At 42.7% G+C, this 19,396-nt stretch overlaps 1 protein-coding gene across 2 annotated transcripts; it reads left to right on the top strand.

Annotated features, from left to right (window-relative positions):
* The first annotated feature begins 1 nt into the window (after position 1).
* slmo (PRELI domain containing slowmo) lies at positions 2-19,376 on the top strand. Of its 2 annotated transcripts, XM_012374358.2 has the most exons (5): positions 11-258; positions 749-917; positions 5,512-5,598; positions 18,099-18,272; positions 18,697-19,376. In XM_012374358.2, exons 1-5 carry the CDS (start codon positions 227-229, stop codon positions 18,757-18,759), a joined length of 525 nt encoding a protein of 174 aa, XP_012229781.1. In that variant the 5' UTR covers positions 11-226; the 3' UTR covers positions 18,760-19,376. The 2 variants fall into 2 exon arrangements, with proteins under 2 accessions (XP_067207976.1, XP_012229781.1); XM_067351875.1 differs by lacking the exon at positions 5,512-5,598 and having other exon boundaries at positions 2-258.
* Positions 19,377-19,396: the final 20 nt, after the last annotated feature.

Raw genomic sequence — 19,396 nt, 5'->3', positions numbered from 1 at the left:
GTGTGTAAAGCGTTGGCTATTGGCTGATTCACAGCTGACGTGCTGACGCTATTTGGCGTAAGGCACTGATCGTGCTATCGCTCTTTTCCACTTACATCACATCTGTAAAGACGATTAGACGTACGACCGACGCTCAGAATAGCGACGGTTTGCTTCGCGCACGTGTCGTACGTTAAATTATAGTGCCTATCCTACATGCTGTGTCGCTCATTCTGTTCATAACGCTATGAAAATCTGGACATCAGAACATACCTTTGAGTAAGTATGGAATGTGTTTCTAACCGGATAATGCTCTCTACACTCTATGGATACTCTACATCACGCTTGGTTACTTGACGCAATCATTCGCGTAAAATTCGTCACGTCCTCTAAATGTTGAACTTTTTCTTATATAAAAACGGATCGCCCTTCACCGTTATCCTGCGTGCCACATAACCTCCTTACACCTGTTACTTTTATGAATGAAGCAACTTCTCGTTGATAGTGTAATAGGAAAAGTAGGTTACCTTTGATGCTTCAAACTCTAACATATATTTATATCATTTTTAAATTAATTTGCGAAATTCTGTAAGATATTGTTTATTGACACTTTAGAAATGTAAATGGGAGAAAGTGTATACAGTGTGTCAGTTATTATTGCGTCTACAAGTCCACGTTTCTCTCGGAAAATAATTCTTCGTTCGTTAATGACCTCTAAGAATCGTGACGCGATTTTCTAAGACAATAACGTTAAAAAATTTACTTGCAGTCATCCATGGGAGACAGTAGCACAGGCTGCATGGAGAAAATATCCAAACCCTATGGTTCCCTCCGTTATCGGAGCGGACGTCATCGACAGAAAAGTCGTCGAAGGTGTTCTTCATACACACAGACTTGTTGTTTCTACACAATGGGGATTTCCTAAATGGACGCAAGCGGTAAGCTCTATAATAATTCTTCATGTACCGCCATATTACTATGGGATAAGTGTTATCAGTGTTGAGATAACCGTATCAATTTTGATATCCTACAAATTCTACGAAGTTGATACAAGATTTGTATATTTAAAAATCGACCTTATTAATTCATTTTAATATTATTTGTAACATACCAAACACACATCACTGCAGTTGTATCAATTCTGACACACTGATGGCAGCAGGAAGCTAATAGCAGGAAGTGCATAGCTATCACACAACATGCTACTTATCAAATACTACTTAAGCATACCATTTAGACAATTAGTGCTATCTCGGTAATATTATCTCGTAACTTATCGATATATTATACACGCGATAGTGTATTGTTATACACGTGACCTTTTAGTCTTATGTATGTATAGCTCGTACAGATGCCAGTTGAATAAGTGTTTCGCATAGTAAAATGCAATCTTATATGGCTGCTTATGTTGTGCCAAATATCTCATTCTGGTAATGCGATTAGCGTGCCTCTTCCATATACTCTTTTCTAGGATATTAGTCAGCTGATTTCGATTTTAACATGGTTGTATGTGTGTGTGTGTGTCTCATGAATATTCATGCAACGACCATGCATATTTATACCTACGCGACTTATTTAATTATAATCTTAATAAATATCTTAAATTGAATGAATAATTTTACGATTAACGTAACGTCGAAATTTATCATAATCTATTCAGTAATAGTTATTCAGATTTAATCGTAAAAATGATTAATAAAGAGAGATTACTAGCATAATATGATAAAGAATCTTCCTATACTGACTTCTTCTTACGATAAAGAGTTACTCTATGCATCGGTATGATGCTGCTGTAAAGAATGTTTTATCACGTTCCCGAGTACGTAGCCACGTGGGTGCAGGTCTAATACAAGGTCACCACTCGAGTCGACTTTACTGGTTGGAGGTGCGCGGATCGAAACGACGGTAACCTTGCGAGAACTTATCCACTGCTCTCGGTACGGACTAATATCGATTTTTGCAACGCGCTCTCGCGGAACACAGATAAAGCCATTCCATTCACGTGCAAATTTATCAGAACGACCTTTGCGAGACTTTTAAACATTCCGTATTATCGGCCAATGACGCTGCAATAAATTATCGACATTGCGCCGATGATTCAGAAATTTGTATAGTTCGTTTCTTTAATTTGTCATTCAAAATCACATAATTATACTACTATTATATACTTGACAAAAGAAAACTTGCTTAAAATGGAAAATTATAAATTTTTGTGATTGTTATTCAGCATGTACTCAGCATTTTTTAATATTGTTTGATTTAAATAGCTCAAATTTCTTACATCTCAGATCTGCGCACGTGTAGACAATATTCGATATATTTGCATCATTTTAAATTAACTTTATAACTTTAATTTCAATTGAATCGCGGACGTCAAATATAAATCTTAGAAATTTTTGCAGTATTAGGAAATAAACTCGTTTCAAACGCAGCAGCAGACATTGTGATCAATTATGATAAGCTATTACGATTATGTAATGTTGGTTGACGTTTGACTTGTTAGTGAACTCTTGCGTGAACGAGAGCTGTTCACGTGATACGCGGCGGTATTTTAAGTCGGAAATGTAAAACCTTTGATAATTTCCAACAAATGTTATTTTTCTTCCAAAACCATTTTATATATGTATAACTTGGTTTTGAAGTTCTTATTTTAGGTTGCATCAAATGTGTTTTGCGCATAAATTTTTTTCTACGGAAAAGCGCAGTTTTTCAAATTTTCTTGTTATAAAAAATGCATAGAAAGTATAGTTCGCACATTAACTAGCTCTTGTTATATCCATTGTTTTATCCGCTGAAAATACAACGGTCTCTACGCTTTCGATAAATCGATAACTCTGCATACGCTAACGCGACAGTTACGTAACAATTTCCTAGGAAAACAACATCATTGTTCTTGCAGATTTTTTTGTAGAGCGATTTTGCATCTCGATGCAAAACCTTTTTTTTTTATTAGCGCGATTTTTTCGACCGTTTCCACGTAAAATTGATATTGTACTGATCTCCTGCGGGCAACAAGAAATCAATCCAGAGTAACAGAATCATCCACCTCTTTCCGGTACAACCCGTTGTGTATTCGCAAAAACCTCACGCCGCTCACTCCAGCCTAGCAATCTCCGCCAGCGTGCCGCGGCATCGCGGAGACCCGGAAATTCGAAACTTTCGACAAACGCGCGCAAAAAGAAGGTGCCGGGGGTCCGGGGAATTGCAAAACAACATCCGCACTAGCATCAACTTTCATAATGAGCACGCTCAATGTTACGCCGTTTGGCAATCGTCCAGCCAGACGCGCCGGCCTTCTGGAATACCCAGCAGCCTCCGCTTTCTCGGACTCCCATCCTTCGCTATCCTACGATGCCTTCGTCGGCATACTGGAGATTCCGGGGCGTCGAATCTCTCTCGGCCCGGCGGATCGTTTTCTCTCGTCGGATTTTCTATAAGCCTCGGCCATTTCGCCGGACCGTTTCGTTGTGCAGTCACTCGCTCCAATGGCTCGACTTACAGTATCATACATAGGGTGTTCATAGATCTACAGTACATAAAATAATGGTTCAATAATCGGCCGAGGATAAAGATTCATATAAAAAATCTAAATTCTTTCATTCAGTTTATCAAGATGAGATCGATGACGTTATTTTATCTTCAGATATTCTTTTCGTTATCTTTGTAATTAATGTGTCCACTAAATAATAAAATTACAAGAATATTGAACGAGAAAGACCGAAACAGAATTTACTTTCAAGTTATATTTAAGTTGAGATTAAAAAGAATTTCTAGGATACTGGAAAATTCAATTAAAAATTTCCATCGAATTTCGTTAAAAATTTTACGTAGTGCAAGTACGTGTCGAGCGGGTAGGATCAGATGTAGTAGTTATATTTCTCGAGCACTCTATATAAATGTTGCCGTGAGAAGCTGGAAGTTGCAGTATTTAGGTAGCTCCCCCGAATTACTTAGCGGGTGGAAAAGTGCGAAGGACCTTTTCAGCCACGATGCTTTCGCCGTTTTCAACGCTACATCCTGCTGCTGCGCCCGCCAGCGCGCTATTCCGAGTAATTAGCGGATGCACTCGACAATGAAACGCGCGCCGGAAAAAAAGTGCGCGAGAAAAGTTTGCTTATCGCGCCCGTTCGCCCGAAACGCTCGAATTGGCAGCCGAGCGTCGTATAAGCAGGCCGGTTTATTCGAGCGGCTAATTAGAATATGCATAATTAATCGGCGCGGAACAATAATTAAAGTGTACTTAGCGTGTCGGCCCAATTAGCGTCTTTCTAATTACCTAATTACTCATGCTAATTTGTTATTAATATCGCGCCGCCGCGGAAACTTATGGAAAACGCTCTTCTATTTCTTCCCGGCCGAAATAAGCGACTTAGGCCGAGACGTTTGCGCTTGCGAATTATTTACCGCCAATGATTAGTTGTAATAATTATCCATAGTTGCCGCTGCGTTTAACTACATTGTAAATACGTGCAAAAATCCTCGACATATGACATCAAATTGATTGATCGACCGCTTTGTCTACCGGAATGACTTTTATTTTTATTTGATATCATTTTGTGATAATCTCTTTCAGTTCAGTGTCTTTTTTGAAAAAGTGTCGGTTATGATTGATAACTTTGTACAGTTTGTAATGTTATCAAGATTGTGGAAACTGAAATATTTTTCATACAATGATGGAACAAATTTCATCATAAATTCCGGGCATTTGTATGCTTTTCATACATAATTATGGTATGAAAGCAGAATGATTCAGTCGCTCTAGGTGGTTCGCAAAATTAATTACCGGCTGTCTTCTAACGCAAAGCCAATTAATAGTCGGTTATCGCTTTCCGCTTATAGTATTCCGCAGGACTCGCGTAAATATCGCTTTGTATAAACGCCGATACGAGTGTATAGTGTATAGTGTATTTCGATAACGATCCTTTCTGATATTGAGCGCGAATGCTACTGTAATTCCTGCAAATGATATCTTATTAATGTTATTTGTAATGAATCAATAATAGCCAGCGGCATAATGAAATGCGGGGTTGATTATAATTTATTATAATGAGAGATGTTTGCACTTGATAGATTATTGGGTCACGCAGAATGACACGTAATAGAATTGAAAACAGTGTTGTATATAAACCACTCCTGTCATACATCAATTCCAAACTAATTTCACCCGTTCTATTGTATCTACGCTATGATAAATAATTCGCGAATTACCGCAATTTTATCGCACTTCTTTTTTCGCTCTGCTGCGCACGCTATGAAAAGTCGTGAAATCGAGCCCCGAAGTAGCTCTCGAAGACTGAAACATGCCATTGAAGTTTGGAAGGCTTTATCGTCGAATTCAATGCGGAAAGTTTGGAACCGGAAGTGCTTGTCTATAGCACTTCCAAGATTTTTATCGGTGGCCGAATCGGTTTTTAGCAGTTTGCCAGCCAGTTCTCGCCGAAACTACATTTAAATTGTGCGGACTTTTTTTTTACGCGAGCAAGACTTGCCGGGGCTTATTATGTGAGCGCACGTTTCTTCTTTTTTTTACAGTTAATCGGCTACGCGAACTTGTGTTACGCCAGCGAGCGCAGCGAGGTCGATCCTGTGAATAGACAAATGATCCTCAGGACGCATAATGTAAGTATTTTGTTTTTTTTTTCATCTGCTCTCTGCTAAAAAAAACGGGCCGAGAAACCGTCGCATTTTCCGGCGATTTTGCAACGTGATGCATCGTGCAGTTTGTGATGAATTTCTTCGCATTATGGAGCGGCTGCGCTAGCTGCGCATCATCATTTTGCCGATTTATTTCACTTAACTTTACTTATAACTGATATAAAAGCCGGTTTCTCGACCGCACACAATTGACATAAAAATAGATTTGGGCTTTTCATACATTATTAAAATGAATCCATCGTTTGTCAAGAGGAAAATTTTCCCTCGCACAAACCACCGGTATTCCCGTCGGAGAACACGCGTTGCGTTACACGAGAGCACTCTCGCGCCTATCACAAAAACGATATCTCTAACCGTAATTCAATATCTCCGATCGCGTTTCCGATATGTACAGAATTCCGTTAAATCACGAATCTCCGAAATATCTATCAGTGCGTATGCTTCGCTCAATTAGAATCGCGTAGAACTGTGCTACTTGCACGTTTTTCACTGAATTTTATAACAGAGATAACTTTGATCGTTTTCTACCTATAGAAGTATTCGCGTATGCGATAATGAGTGCGCTGTAGCTAATTTAATCGCGATTTAAAATTAGATTTTCGTACAGTAATATCATTATATATTAAAATTTTTCGGCAATATCAGAGTCTCTGACTTTGCCATAAAATGATTTTCGATTGTAATATTAGTACGAAAAACACATGCAAAATTGAGAATTTCAAAGCACTTCTATTTCCAATGCATAATTACGGTGACAATTTTGATACTATTTTTGTTTGAACATTTTCAATTTTAGCTTTGACTATAGTGAGCGTAAGTGATAAAATTGGCAATTTTGCGGCCGTAAATGCGTATCCCCGAAAATAATGTTCGTCTCGTAGTCGACGAGTTACGTACTCGGTTATATCAACGGAAGCATCGAAACGCATCGACGGCCGCATCGCGTACGGTTTCTCGTTTCTGCGACGGCAAAGCGAGCATTTTTGGACGATTTTTCGACCATGACGAAATTGCAAATGCGTCGCAGTCCCTGCTGCAAAATGGCACTTTAATAGAGTGTCATCCGGAAAGAAGGAGGGAGAATCGAGCGGTCGCTCCATTAACGCGTAATAAAAGCCTTCTTCCCGCAACGCTGTTTCTCTTTACATATTTCGTCGGTAAAATTCAAATGGAAAAACGAACCCCATTTTGTCACGGTTTAGACCCACTAGATTTATTGTTTTGACGTCTATTGAATTGTTGATGCCTGAATTTACCGCACAATTTCCGTGCTACATATTACATTATCATACAAACGATAAAGTTAAATTTTATTGCTTCTACGGAGTTTTTCTTTTTCAGTTTTAGAAAGCAAAAATTGAAAGGAAAAATATTATGTAATTGAATTTAAAAATAAAATAGCATGAATATTATATTGAGGTAAAATAAATCACATAGCAATGTTTTTCTCATTATATTGTCTCTTCCGCGAACCACGTGGGATAGTAAAGTTTGTTGAGATGAATTCTCAGTTCGCTTTATTCAGCAAGCAATATTGTCAAATTGCTGTAAAAGTTTTTTATATCGAGTTCGTGCCTAGAAAAGTTTCCTTTGGAAACTTAATATTGTTTAATATCTAATAACACACGGGTTGTAATAAAAAAATTTGCAATCTTCACGCAGTTCTCCTAGTCGTCGTGCATGTGCAACACGTTTCGGATGGAGGTGCGCCGGCGTAAAATCGCCGGATTTTTTCCGAGCCGCTATCAGAAAACGATTTTCGAGCCCCCGATTTACATAACATCCGTTCCAAGGAGTATGCATAGTAAAGACCCTCAGGAGAAGTATCTAGCTGCAAGCTCGAAGAGATCGACGCGTCTGAGAGATCGGCGGGCGAACGTGTTGGCGGCAAGACGAGAGGGAGAAAAGCGAGAGGGGTTGAGAGGGGGCTGATGCACGCCACCACCGCATCCAGAAGGTTGGATATGATAGGTTATTGATGCGCGCATTACCGGGGGTTGCATAGCTGGGAGAGCTCCTCGGCGGGGTATATCAGGTGGGGTGTCAGGGTAACGGCGGTGGGATATGGCATGCCGAGGGGAGTAAGGAGAGGGGGACGGCGGCATTGGTCGCGGCTCTCCCGTTCGCGTCGAAGATCATTCCCCCGCTACGCCGGCGGAAAAGAGACCAAGAGAAACGCGAGGTGGTAGATGCATTACTGGTATGATGAACGATCCGCAGGTGGCTTAAAGCAAAAGGAGGAGGAAGAGGAGGGAAGAGCCCTTCCCCTTGCCGTATCTACGGAGGAGCTGTTACGCCGACCTTTTCTATCCATCGAGATTCCGTATGTATTTTGCGCAGGTACATTATGTACCGACCGATCGCACTCGTACGCTCCGGTTCCGGCTAATTCGTACGAGTGCTTTCACGTACGGGAAAATCGGTGTTCGCTGAGCGATCTACTCGGCGCGGATAGCTGAAGGATGACTGAATAGGATAATAGAGCGGGAATAAATCGCCTTGCAAAGGTCGGCGTGGCAATTCCATTAGCTGTACGCGCGCTACTTAAGCGGCAGTTCGTTGTTGAAAATGTTTATCGATGATTAATGACGAGAATCAATTCTAAACGGACGCTCAATCGTACGGAAAGAAATTCAAGGCGGACCGCGCGGATACGTAAAGTGGCTAAATAGTTTGGCGATTTCTCATATTTGTGTAACAAAGTGGATCGGCGTATCGTGTTATTTCTCCAGCAGGACGTACATCGGGACGTGAAACCTGATACATTAAATCGCACAAAAGCGACGAACGGTGGCGTGTACCCTTATTGTGGCGTATGTAAACCGATACGGTGGGCAAAGACAAATCGCGGAACGTCTAAAGTATTAATGCGGAAAGCCGTATACAACATGGATACAGTCGCACATGATCGATTCCGTTTCGAATCCGTAGGCGAACGCCGCAGACGTCGTGCCGCCGCAATAAATTCGCCTTTATCCGCTCATCGATCGTTTTACGGGTGCAATCTTGCCACCTTTATTCACGCCGATGCGTCACGTATAATATACATGGGTCGGTCTCACGGGTTTACGGGTTTGCAAGAGACACGTCGGCGAAATGCAGTGCACCGCGCACGCACCGTGCGAGAAGTATCCAACAACTGCGAAACGAGGAAGGAAAATGATTTACGGGAAATCCTGGCGCGTGCACGTTGCGTCACCGGGGACCGCTACGAGCAGCGTGCAGTTGATGCCCCGAATGAGACCGTCTTTCACTGTATTTCGACTCCATCTTCCGCTCGAGGGAAGAGTCGACGTCATCCTTCCCGTTCGTGCCATTCTATTCCGCGAGACGAGAAACGTCTCCGCAATTAAGACCAAACTCCTTGGTATCTGCTGTTCATCTGCCTGCATGTTTCCTTCTTGTTGCGTGCGACAGAACGCGCTTTGAGGGATTAAGTTTACGCTAAAATAAACATTACTGCGAACTTCTCTGGAAAGTACCGATTGTGTGAAAGAGATCCTACGAAGCTTTTATCGCTTTACATTGTGCGAGATCGTATTACAAATTTATTACTTTTTGTTACAAGAATTCCGCTAAATTAAATACATTTATTTCTATAATTTCCATACTACATTTACAATGCATTTATTTCTACAATACATTTATTTCTATAATTTCCATACTAATTGATCAATAATCATTTGTACAGGTTAATAACTTGTGACTTCTGAGAGAAGAGAAATAATCTTCAATTAATTAATGGAAATCCGCTGCAGTATTAATTCCTATTTAATTGGCGCTTGATCTTTACAAGCATGAATAGGTGCACTCATGCGGCTAAATACACTCTCGCCTCGCTTATCATACCCTTTTGAAGTGTACTGTCATCCCTTAAGCGACCGTATCTACCGCTGATCGTTGTAATCTATGAGAACGCGCTTGTCGCGCTAGGAACGAGCTTGGACTGGAATGGAACAATCCGGCCTTAATTGCGGGGACGTTTACGTGTTTCCTAATGCGCATGCACGCGTGTGATGTCGACGGTGCGACGTAAGCTCGATAGAGTCCAGTCGATGTGTAACCAATCCCAGGTGGAATCCCCGGACAGGGCCGGGAAGGAAATATCTTTTAGTAATTTAGCTCTTGTGCTGCGGGACTGCGGTGTTGCGCATACGTTGCACCGTGATACGCCGTCGTGTCATTGATCCTAAGTACACGCGCGGTATGTGTGCGTCGCGTTACAGGGCAGAACATAATAGGATAGCTGGATATCGTCCGCGAGGATCATACCCGGTACACGCGGCTATTAAGACGATCACGGTCACGTCCCGGAATAATTGAGTTGCCGCATACACGCGCGCAATTTGACGGATTTCCGCGCGCAAGTCGTTATCACGGGGAGATTACTTTCGCGACTGGGTATTAATCCACGTGGGCGTATCACGGTCCGCACGCATGCCTGTCGAGCAATTGTGATTTTCTTTCCTGTCTTCCCGTTTCGTGTAGAACGGAATTGACGCATTGAGTACGAGAAATTTCCGCAACGGTCGTAACTCAATATTTATCCCGCGAGAATTACTTTTGCAAGTTGGTATTAGTTAATGTGTTGCAGTAATTAAAACGTAATTGTAACGACAATAATTAACAAAATAGAACAACGGTGTAACATAAATTGTAATTTAATGATATTAGCGAATAGACGGATATAAAATGAGTTGCAGCTTCGGTAAAAGTAATTTCGCACGAAACAGTCCCACAATTCTTTATTTACAGCTTAATGCAGAGTTATCGTTTTATGGACAAATAAATCTCGTTTGTCGGAGTAAACAAACCGATATTGCTACAAACGGATTGCTTTAAAAAAATCCTATTAAGTCAGCGGAATTTGAAGTCCCTCCCGCGTTAATGCTGAAGTGACGCAAATAGACGGGTATTACCGCGTCACGTGCAACCAATTTGCAATATTATCTTAACTACGCATTATTATGTGCAGAAGTTACCGTTTCCGCTGCACTATTGTGCAAAACCGCGAAATACAAGGATGTTGGAAGAAGAAAAAAAAGCTATTCCGTCAGCGAGTTACACGGCGCCGGCGATAGGTAGATGCTTTACGCGTCGATCCGCTTAAACTCGCGCTAATGAAAATACTGCGCTGTCTGGGCGTCGCAAATATTGCGCTGCTATAAAATTGCGTATTGTTAATTTGCAGCGATATGGGGGTTTCACTCAACGCCTCACGGGAATTCGCGGGCGTCATTGTTTCGTAGTGAATATAAGCGTTGGCGCAAAAACAATGAAATATTTTCCCGCTGCTACCCCGGTCGGATATTATCAGATTATAGAACGAACAAGCGCGCGTAGCACGTGTCTGCTTGCACAACGTTAATCGCGCGCACGCTTGTTTAAGCCCATTCATCCTTTTCTCGCACTGCTCGCGGCAGATGGGGCAGATCTTGAACCGCCACGGCACGGCTTAATTCGTTGCGCTTTCGCACGTCGAGCGCTGGCTGATATTTTACTCGCAAACATTCGTATTATTATACCGGTATTCTCGTTCGGTTTTAAAAAGATTTCAAAGTCGAGTTGCAATCGATCTTAATCCTCAACCGAATGTAATATTAGCCGATTTCAAATACACGGTAGATATTGCGGCGATCGGTGTTGCGCCACAACGATCAAAGCGCCAAACGTGGCTCGTCACGGTTGCAGTCCGAGTGGAAAAGTAAACAGCGTCGCTGTTAGTGCCTAATGGGATAAAGCAGAGTTGCATTCCGGCATGCATCAATTAGGTTTCGCGGAACAAAGACAAACGAGCCGAAAGCAAAGGGGCATTTCGACGGCCCGTCGGACGACAGCGCGCAACGGACGACGGGTTGTTAAAGGGGATCGGCACACAGCTGCGCGCGTGCGTCTGTACAATACCGGTGAGCTCATTCCGCCGCAAGCGGTGAAGTTACCATTTTTCATTAAGCCGGTTGCCCGCCCACCGACTCTATATTTCAATCAGTTCGAAAAGTGCTGGCGCTGCCCGCTCCGCATCCGTATAAATACCCTCGGCGTTGTATACGCGTCCGCGCGAGGTGTGCGAGACACGTGGCTCGGCAGGGCAACGGCGCTATAGCGTTGAGCCGCGTGCAATTTGTTGTTTTTATGATTTAGAGGATCGCACGTACAATAATTCAGTCGCCCGTGCATCGAGCGACACCCTCTCTGGCCTGCCATCCCCCGTTGTTGTCCCCCCCTCATCCCGTTTCCGCCCGCCGGTCGGAGGTCCTCCATCACGCAAATCCGCGGGGAGTCCGCGAGTACGAGCCAGGGATACATCGCCGATACGCGCGCGTCCGTTATTAATTCTCGTCCTCGATGGCGAACGGTCGTACATCCCCTTCGCCGCCGTCGGACCACCCTTCCTCCCCCCCTCTTCGTCCATCTCGTCCCCGTCTCGGTTCTGGTGCTCGCGCACGGAAATTCGTGCGGCGACGAAGGCGGCGGCGCGGCGCGGCGCGCAGGGGTCGTTAGCGGGAAATACACACGAGTCATTGCCGCTAAAATATCGTTCCGGCTTCCTTCTCGTGCCCGGCAACGTATTGCGATCCCTGCTTACACGCGGGCATGCTTGATTGATTTACTGGGTCTCTGTTTTTGCGGGATTTCCGGCAAGTCCGATCCGTGCGCGACCAGCGGGCAGCGGATGCGTATTAACCCTTCGGTGACGCGTGTTTAAATCATCTGGATACGATGGACCTCGATTTTCTTCCGAATCGCCGGGGCGACATCGCGGGATTTTATAAGCGCGTCGCTTCGGAGTGACGGATGGCCGACCGCGTTTGTCTCGCGGGGTGTGCATTTAATCACTCGGTCGGTTAATTTTATTTGGGCATTTTAGCGGTTATTCAGTTTTATTGGAGAATAACGTCACGGAATGGGATAAGTTTCGTGCGAAACAAATTAAAACGAGTTTGAATACTTCCGTACAATTATCGAATTATTCTAATTATAATCGCGAATATGGAAGATATTCAAGTAAAGCGCGCGGCGCGGTATACACGTTATCAGTTGAATGCGAGAGCGAACCGCTAGAAGTTCTCAGTTACACGATCTAATACCGATTTGTCAGCAAGGACGAAATCCGCTGAAATCGGCGATTACCGCTCGCAGAACGGTCCGAAGCGTCCGAACTGCATCAGGGTCGATGCAGCTTCCAGAGCTGTGTGCCGCCCGGCAGATTTGGGCTTCCGGCCGCGAAACCCTCTCGAGGCATCGGATGGTATGGGCGAATTGCGAGCTCGAACAATGCAGCCTGCGCAGCCAAATCCGCAAAGTCCTCTCAATTATGCGGCGATGCTAATTACTCGCGAGTACACGCTGAAGGAGAGCCTCCACTCCACACAACGGCCCTGCCTACGCTCTGCAGTCTTCCATTCTCCGCTCGTAATACCAAAGGGTGAAACGGAATCGTGGGAATTCTCGATCGGGAAGTAGAGGAGACGCGTGCTATGCTTACAATGATCAGAGAAGCCCTCCTTCATTCATCGCGGTTTTAATTAGCAGAATTTAAGTCAACATTTCGCAATCTGCCTACTACGCGAAAGTGGATCTGTACGCTACGCATTGAGAACTTTTACTTGAAAGATTATTATACATTTCCCACACACACACACCGTGAAAATGATAATAATGCGTTGAATATTATAGAAAGTTAATTGAATAAAATATGACTTACAGAATAGTCATTAATTTTTAATTTAGAATTAATTACCTTAGGAATAACAGCGTAATATTTTTGGTGAGATCTTATTAATAAAAATGTTTGCGACCTCGATGTTGAATTAAGATTTAGTTTAAATGAAGATGTTTAAAATTTTAGTCTGTTCGACTGTTAAAATCTTACATGATTTGAGTTTAGACCGACGTGAGTCAGGTCAGTTTCTATCTATAATAAAATATAATTTATGATTGTACGAAAGGACTTTGTAAATAAAATATTTTTAAATTATTAATAGACTAGTCAGACTATATCAGCAATCTTTTTAAACGAAAATAAAATTTTCACTTGTCTTGGGAATATTCTTGCGTTTAAAGTCGTTATCAAGTTGATAAAATAAAGTGCGAAATGCTCTCACTGTGCAACAAATTTCCCTGCAAATCGATACGATTTTTCACAATACACAACTCTCTCCAACACACTTTTAAGATGCCTATTCAGAAGTCGTCCGAGATATCTCGTTTCCTAGCTGATTGCGTTATCGGGCGCGGTCGAGTTGCAACGCCCGCCGTTAAATGGAAAGCAAACGAGAGATTTTGGCACAAGAGTAGGGCCGTGCGATTGGTAAACATCGGTTTCGACGCGCGACTGACGAGAAAAATTTTCAATTAACCGATGCATCCGCGGCATCGCGTAACGTCGCCCGCGTCCGCCGCCAGCGCAACGATGCTTTGCTTTTCGCGGTCGCACCGAAAAAAAGAGGCCGAAATTAATTACTTTCGGCGTCAACGACAGACTCGCAGCTGACGGGACGATCGATCGTCTGCTTGATACGATTAAATCTCGTCCGCTTGATACGATTAATTCTCCGCTGTCCCGGTGCTTTCGCGACGTCATAATTCTTTTCATTTTTACGACGGTTGCGTTACGCATTGCGACTCGCGCTAAGGCATTGATAAGATTCGACGACGAGAGGGATTATGTCGTTTATTGTTCGAAGAGAACGTTGCGCGGATTGCGAGTAAACTCTTTCTCCGTATATTCGCCGCGGAAAAAGAATTTACGTGGAGAAATGCGATTGTTTCGTGGAGATTCGTTAGAGATTAAACATGATGTTTGCCGAGTTTCGCGCGCGCGGAACAATGTGACTGTATGCTGTTAGCATATATCTGACATACGAATTTTTTCCGAAAAACGATAATCCTCGCAAAAAAATGCGCGATGCAAAATTGAGAGAACATATTTGCAACGTTTTCCAATCACACGTTACTTTATTATCCGTTTATTTTCACGAAAAAATTTCGCAGTTATGGCATGTAAATGCGCGCTTAAAGGCTTACAATTTTCAATCCGCGCAAAAAACTATTTACATACGTTACTCGTCGGAACATTTCAAAAATCACAAGCTAAAGCGATTTCTGTTTCGCGCAGTTGGTTATTGTTCGAGTAAGAGGCTGGATTGGAGTGCAAGAGCCGAAAGAGAAGCGACTGCTCTTTGATATAACATCGGATTGTCGTAATTCTGCACGGTATTAAACGTAGCGTTTCTCGCGCCGTGGTTAAAAAGTTCGCTTCAGCAGGAGTGCGATTACATTCGCACAAATGTGACAACGAAACCTCTCGTCTTGCCAATTACATCTCTTTTCATTTATCTTTCTCTCGCCGTCAAAATATTCACCCTTTTCGCTCGCGTGAATCCTTTGTACAGCACTTTTTAAGCTATTTGACGTTATCAAATATTTTTTCGAAAATCTGATTTTTCATAAACTATTTTCACTCGATTTAGCGTTTACATTGACAGGGATTTTCACGCGAGCAATGATTTGACGATTACGCGATTTTCCAAGAGAAACAATTTTCGTTTATTTAGTCAAGAAAAGCAGTTACATTGAAATCTGGCGAAATATTTAAATTGGATATTATTAGTCGGAAAATAATAGAATGTGCTCGACTTGCGAACGTTATGCTCCCTCCGCGATGGAAAATTAAGTACAGAGCACGATACTAGCAACAACAACACAACGCTAGTATTTCGTATTAGCGAGCTTGCCGTTGCGGCGCGCGATACAACGAGAGCTACAATAACAGTATCTTATTTAGATAACCAGTCGTGTACTTCAGTAACAGCCCTTCAATTGTTACCAGCCTCTCCTTTCTTCTCGTTCCATGACCTGTGTACTTAGCATACTTGCAATAGACCCGGAAACTCTCTCGAGGAATACATTACTCGAGAGAGCAGCGAAATTTAATACCCTTTTCATTTTTCGCCAGTTACCGCTTTTGTCCTGCCTTCATATTTCCGAGTTTTCTAAACGTGCAATATCGTAGATATGGAACACACTTCTCGACATTTCATAATTATAATACCACTACTTTTCAACGATCCAACAAGTTTTGCAATTATCTTCCTAGCGTTCGCTGTTCGCAATGACCGCTACGATATTAGAGATCGCGCAGAGCAAGACTCAGACTCAAGTCACCTGTTTAATTTCTGATATCGATAGAATTTCCAAGTCACACGGACGATAACGATCGTTTGTACTAGCGGCGTTTTATTCCCTCGAATTTTACAGACGTCTTTGTTCCTAACTTGCCAACCGTGGGTTTCATGAAGCGCAGCTCGCGGCGCGGTGTTAATTTTTCTTTTTTTCTCCACGTTCGTGGGTCTCGGTGCTTTGAAAATCGTGCCGCGAAGCGAGTCGGATAGCGAGTCAGCCGCGATGCAACACAGTCGGCTTCACTGATTGCCAATATGGCAGAGTACATGGAGGATCATACCGCGCACGTTCTATATCTGGGATGGTCGCGGATCCACAATGTGCCGCGGGCGTTAATTTCCTCGTGAAACGTATTGCGCCCCTGCGATTCAATTGTTCCACCCCACGGCGTTGCTACGCCGCGATGGCTCGCTCGGAGCTCATAATGACATGGCTCTCTGCTGGACTTGCGTCCACGTGTTATGAGACTGTGCATAAAACCGTTTAAACGATATAGACCTTGGGACCTATATTTTAGACTAGACGTTATATTAACATTTTATATTAAACTTATGACAATTATTTTTCTTACAATTCCTCGTCTATATTAATCATACTATTCGAATATTTACATTCGTGTTGTTTGTGAAGGATTTAGCTCTGCTGCCGTATTAAAATAGAGACCATATGTGCTGCGATAGTGAAATTCGTAAACAATGTACACCGCGGTTGCAATTTTCGGATTGAATAGTGCCTAAAGGCACGTCCGCGCTACGCATACGAGAAATCGGAAATCGGAACGGCCGATTTTACGCCACAAATTTACAGCGACGAAGGCTATGGCGACGGTACCGATAGTAAATATGTTTTCAGGTAGTACAAATTCTATGACAGCGACATAGATTAAACTTTAGGCCTTGGGGTAACTCGCTCGAGGCCTTCCCCCCGGTTGCCACACTATGGTTTTCAATCCTCTCGCATTTCCACCCCGCTTCGCCTTCACAGCGCAAGCAGCGCGCGTGATTGTTTCTCTCGCGCGGCAGGAAATCCGTGCGCGTGATGACAACGCGCGATGCATGCTGCACTCTAACGGGCTTCGTCTACCAACGGCATGCCGCGATGCAACAAAAGCGCGCTGCACATCGCTCCGCGGAGTGCTGTTTGTCGCTTTCGCGTCGCGTGTTTACGCACTGGCGCGCTGTAATGAATTCGAGATGGTCTTCCATCGCGCGTTACTCTCTGGTTTTGTTATACTCCACGCTCTTCTACGTATTCAATTAGTTGCACCATACTGTATACATTGCATCTGCATAGCTACATGGTTTGTAGCGTGTATGCGCTATTGTGAGATCGCGATATGTCGTGGTCATTCGACGCGCGGGGTTGCATTATCATCGCGATCCTTTCGTGAACTCGGTGGTTTTCGTTGAAGCACGAATATTGTAAAATGCCGTGCAAATATCGCTATCGAATCGCGTGGTTTTAAAAGGGACGCATGCTCGAGTTTACAATGTCCTCGAGTTTTGTAAGGCAATATAATAATGGAGGATATATAATTTATAATGGAAAAGGCCACGTTGGAAAATGAAAAATTAATTCTTACCACTGATACAATTTTGACAACTAAAATATATTTTACGTAATGAATATTTTCGTCGAAATATCAGTGGATGGTCTCCGTAAATAAATTTTGCCGACTCACTCGAGAGAAGAGGTTAATAATTTTAAAAGCAACTCGCGAAGCTTTATATCAAATGATATAACCAAAATGGAAAAAAAAATAAGTACATCGCAGCGGAAGCCACGGATATCTATTTTATTCCGTGACGGGAGTCACTGCTGACTCGTTTGCAAGCTCGTTTCGTAGCATCGATTATTCAAAAGGTCTACGTCACTTTCGTGGAAATGTTCCATCTCGATAATTCTGGCTGCCCATCTAGCTCGAGGGTTGCTAACCCCACGGGTTATACAACAATGGTCGATATGAACGATCGAAACTCTGCGCGCGAGCCTAATCGTGAGAAATCTTGAAAGCTTCATGACACGTGTATACCGTGACATATAATATGCTAGGCAAAGCACTTTTTATGAAGATAAACAGACTATATGGCGCAAATTATACATATATCTTATCAAAACTATAAAATTTACGACTATTATTTCAATGATGTGCGCGATATTCGTGCAGATTGGCTTTATGTACGTTCGACAAATAAAAACACGGATATTCTACTTTTATTCCGCGTAAAATATTTTGCAACATTTGCACTGACCCGATCGGTTATTTTTGCTTTTTACAGTTAACCTTTGGCAATTATATCGCTGTGGATGAAGCTGTCAGATACACGCCCCATCCGGATGATCCCGGCAAGACACTACTCACGCAGGAAGCGGTAGTAACTGTCCGAGGGGTACCACTCACTAACTATATGGAGGACCTTTTAGCTTCAAAAATCTCCTTCAATGCGAGCAAAGTAAATAATTTTATTTTACTTAGATATTTTACTGCATATGCAATTTTTCAAAAAGTTCCGAATAATATGAATATTAATGCTACCATTTTTATTCTGTGAATAAATTTTATTTGCAATTTTAGTAATCTTCACATTTTTTAAACTAAAATTTGTTCCTTTTTACGATCGTAAAAAAAAATAAAAGAGAACGCGCAAAATTTTAAGAGAAATGCAAACTCTGTTAAAAAAAAAATTTCTATCGCATGCTAGACTTCGGCGAACGGTGTCAAAGACGTGTCATAAAAAGTGCTTCATAAAACGGTGACGCGTTTGCGCGCTCCATAAAAGTTTGCGAATGACAACCCAGGCTGCATTTTCGCGACCGCGTTTTATAGCGCATTTTCAGATTTTCGCATATGCATGTAATATTTTTTTTCCGTTTAAGGGTCGACAAGGGTTAGAATGGGTGATCAACAAGCTCGAATCCGAGATGAAGGAGTTCGCCTGAAAGGCCCGGCCGCCGTCGCGAACTTTCTGAACTGCCGCTATCAGCACAACATGAGCGCCGGCGTCGGTGGGGAGCGGCAACTTCTAGATCGAACGTTTACGCCGATCAGAAGAACATTAACATCCCGGACTTCGTCAGAAACAAGCAGATGATTCGCCGCGGGCCACGTAGATCGCCTAATTGAATTTTGCGGAACTTGTTACGAACCGATTTGCAGGAGCGTTCCTTTTCAAAAACAGCTGCTGCCTGCGCAATCGTACACCGGGGTCTGTAAGGATGTATCGAGTGGACGAGCGAACGACTGACATAGAAATATAAAAAAATGCGTAGGTTTAATTTAATCGAAGAGGTACACCAAGATTGGTTCAGCTGGATGACAACAATCTCGACATTTCAACCCGTATCTGCGTACATCTGTCGGGCCGACAGTGCCGACTCACGATGAACGCATAAATCTAGTACAATTCGGCCAATACTGATATGGACAACTTGGAGCTCACAATTTATAGTAGAATTCAAAAAGAGAGATATATATACATAAATGTAATTTATATTTAATTTAATCGTACAAAGATTTTAATAAGTATTAGACGCAATTTCTTATACACACCCACAAATCGCTTTCATTTATTATCTT

This window comes from Linepithema humile, chromosome 3, assembly GCF_040581485.1.
Source record: "Linepithema humile isolate Giens D197 chromosome 3, Lhum_UNIL_v1.0, whole genome shotgun sequence".
Taxonomy (NCBI): Eukaryota; Metazoa; Arthropoda; class Insecta; order Hymenoptera; family Formicidae; genus Linepithema; species Linepithema humile.
Note: the sequence above shows the minus strand (reverse complement) of the source record. Positions and strands in the feature narration are given on the sequence as shown.

Excerpts from the sequence above, each read along its gene's own strand:
- slmo (XM_012374358.2), top strand. The coding sequence starts at position 227 with ATGAAAATCTGGACATCAGAACATACCTTTGA. Across the intron at positions 259-748 it reads ACATCAGAACATACCTTTGA|TCATCCATGGGAGACAGTAG; the intron begins GTAAGTATGGAA and ends ATTTACTTGCAG. Across the intron at positions 5,599-18,098 it reads TGATCCTCAGGACGCATAAT|TTAACCTTTGGCAATTATAT; the intron begins GTAAGTATTTTG and ends TGCTTTTTACAG.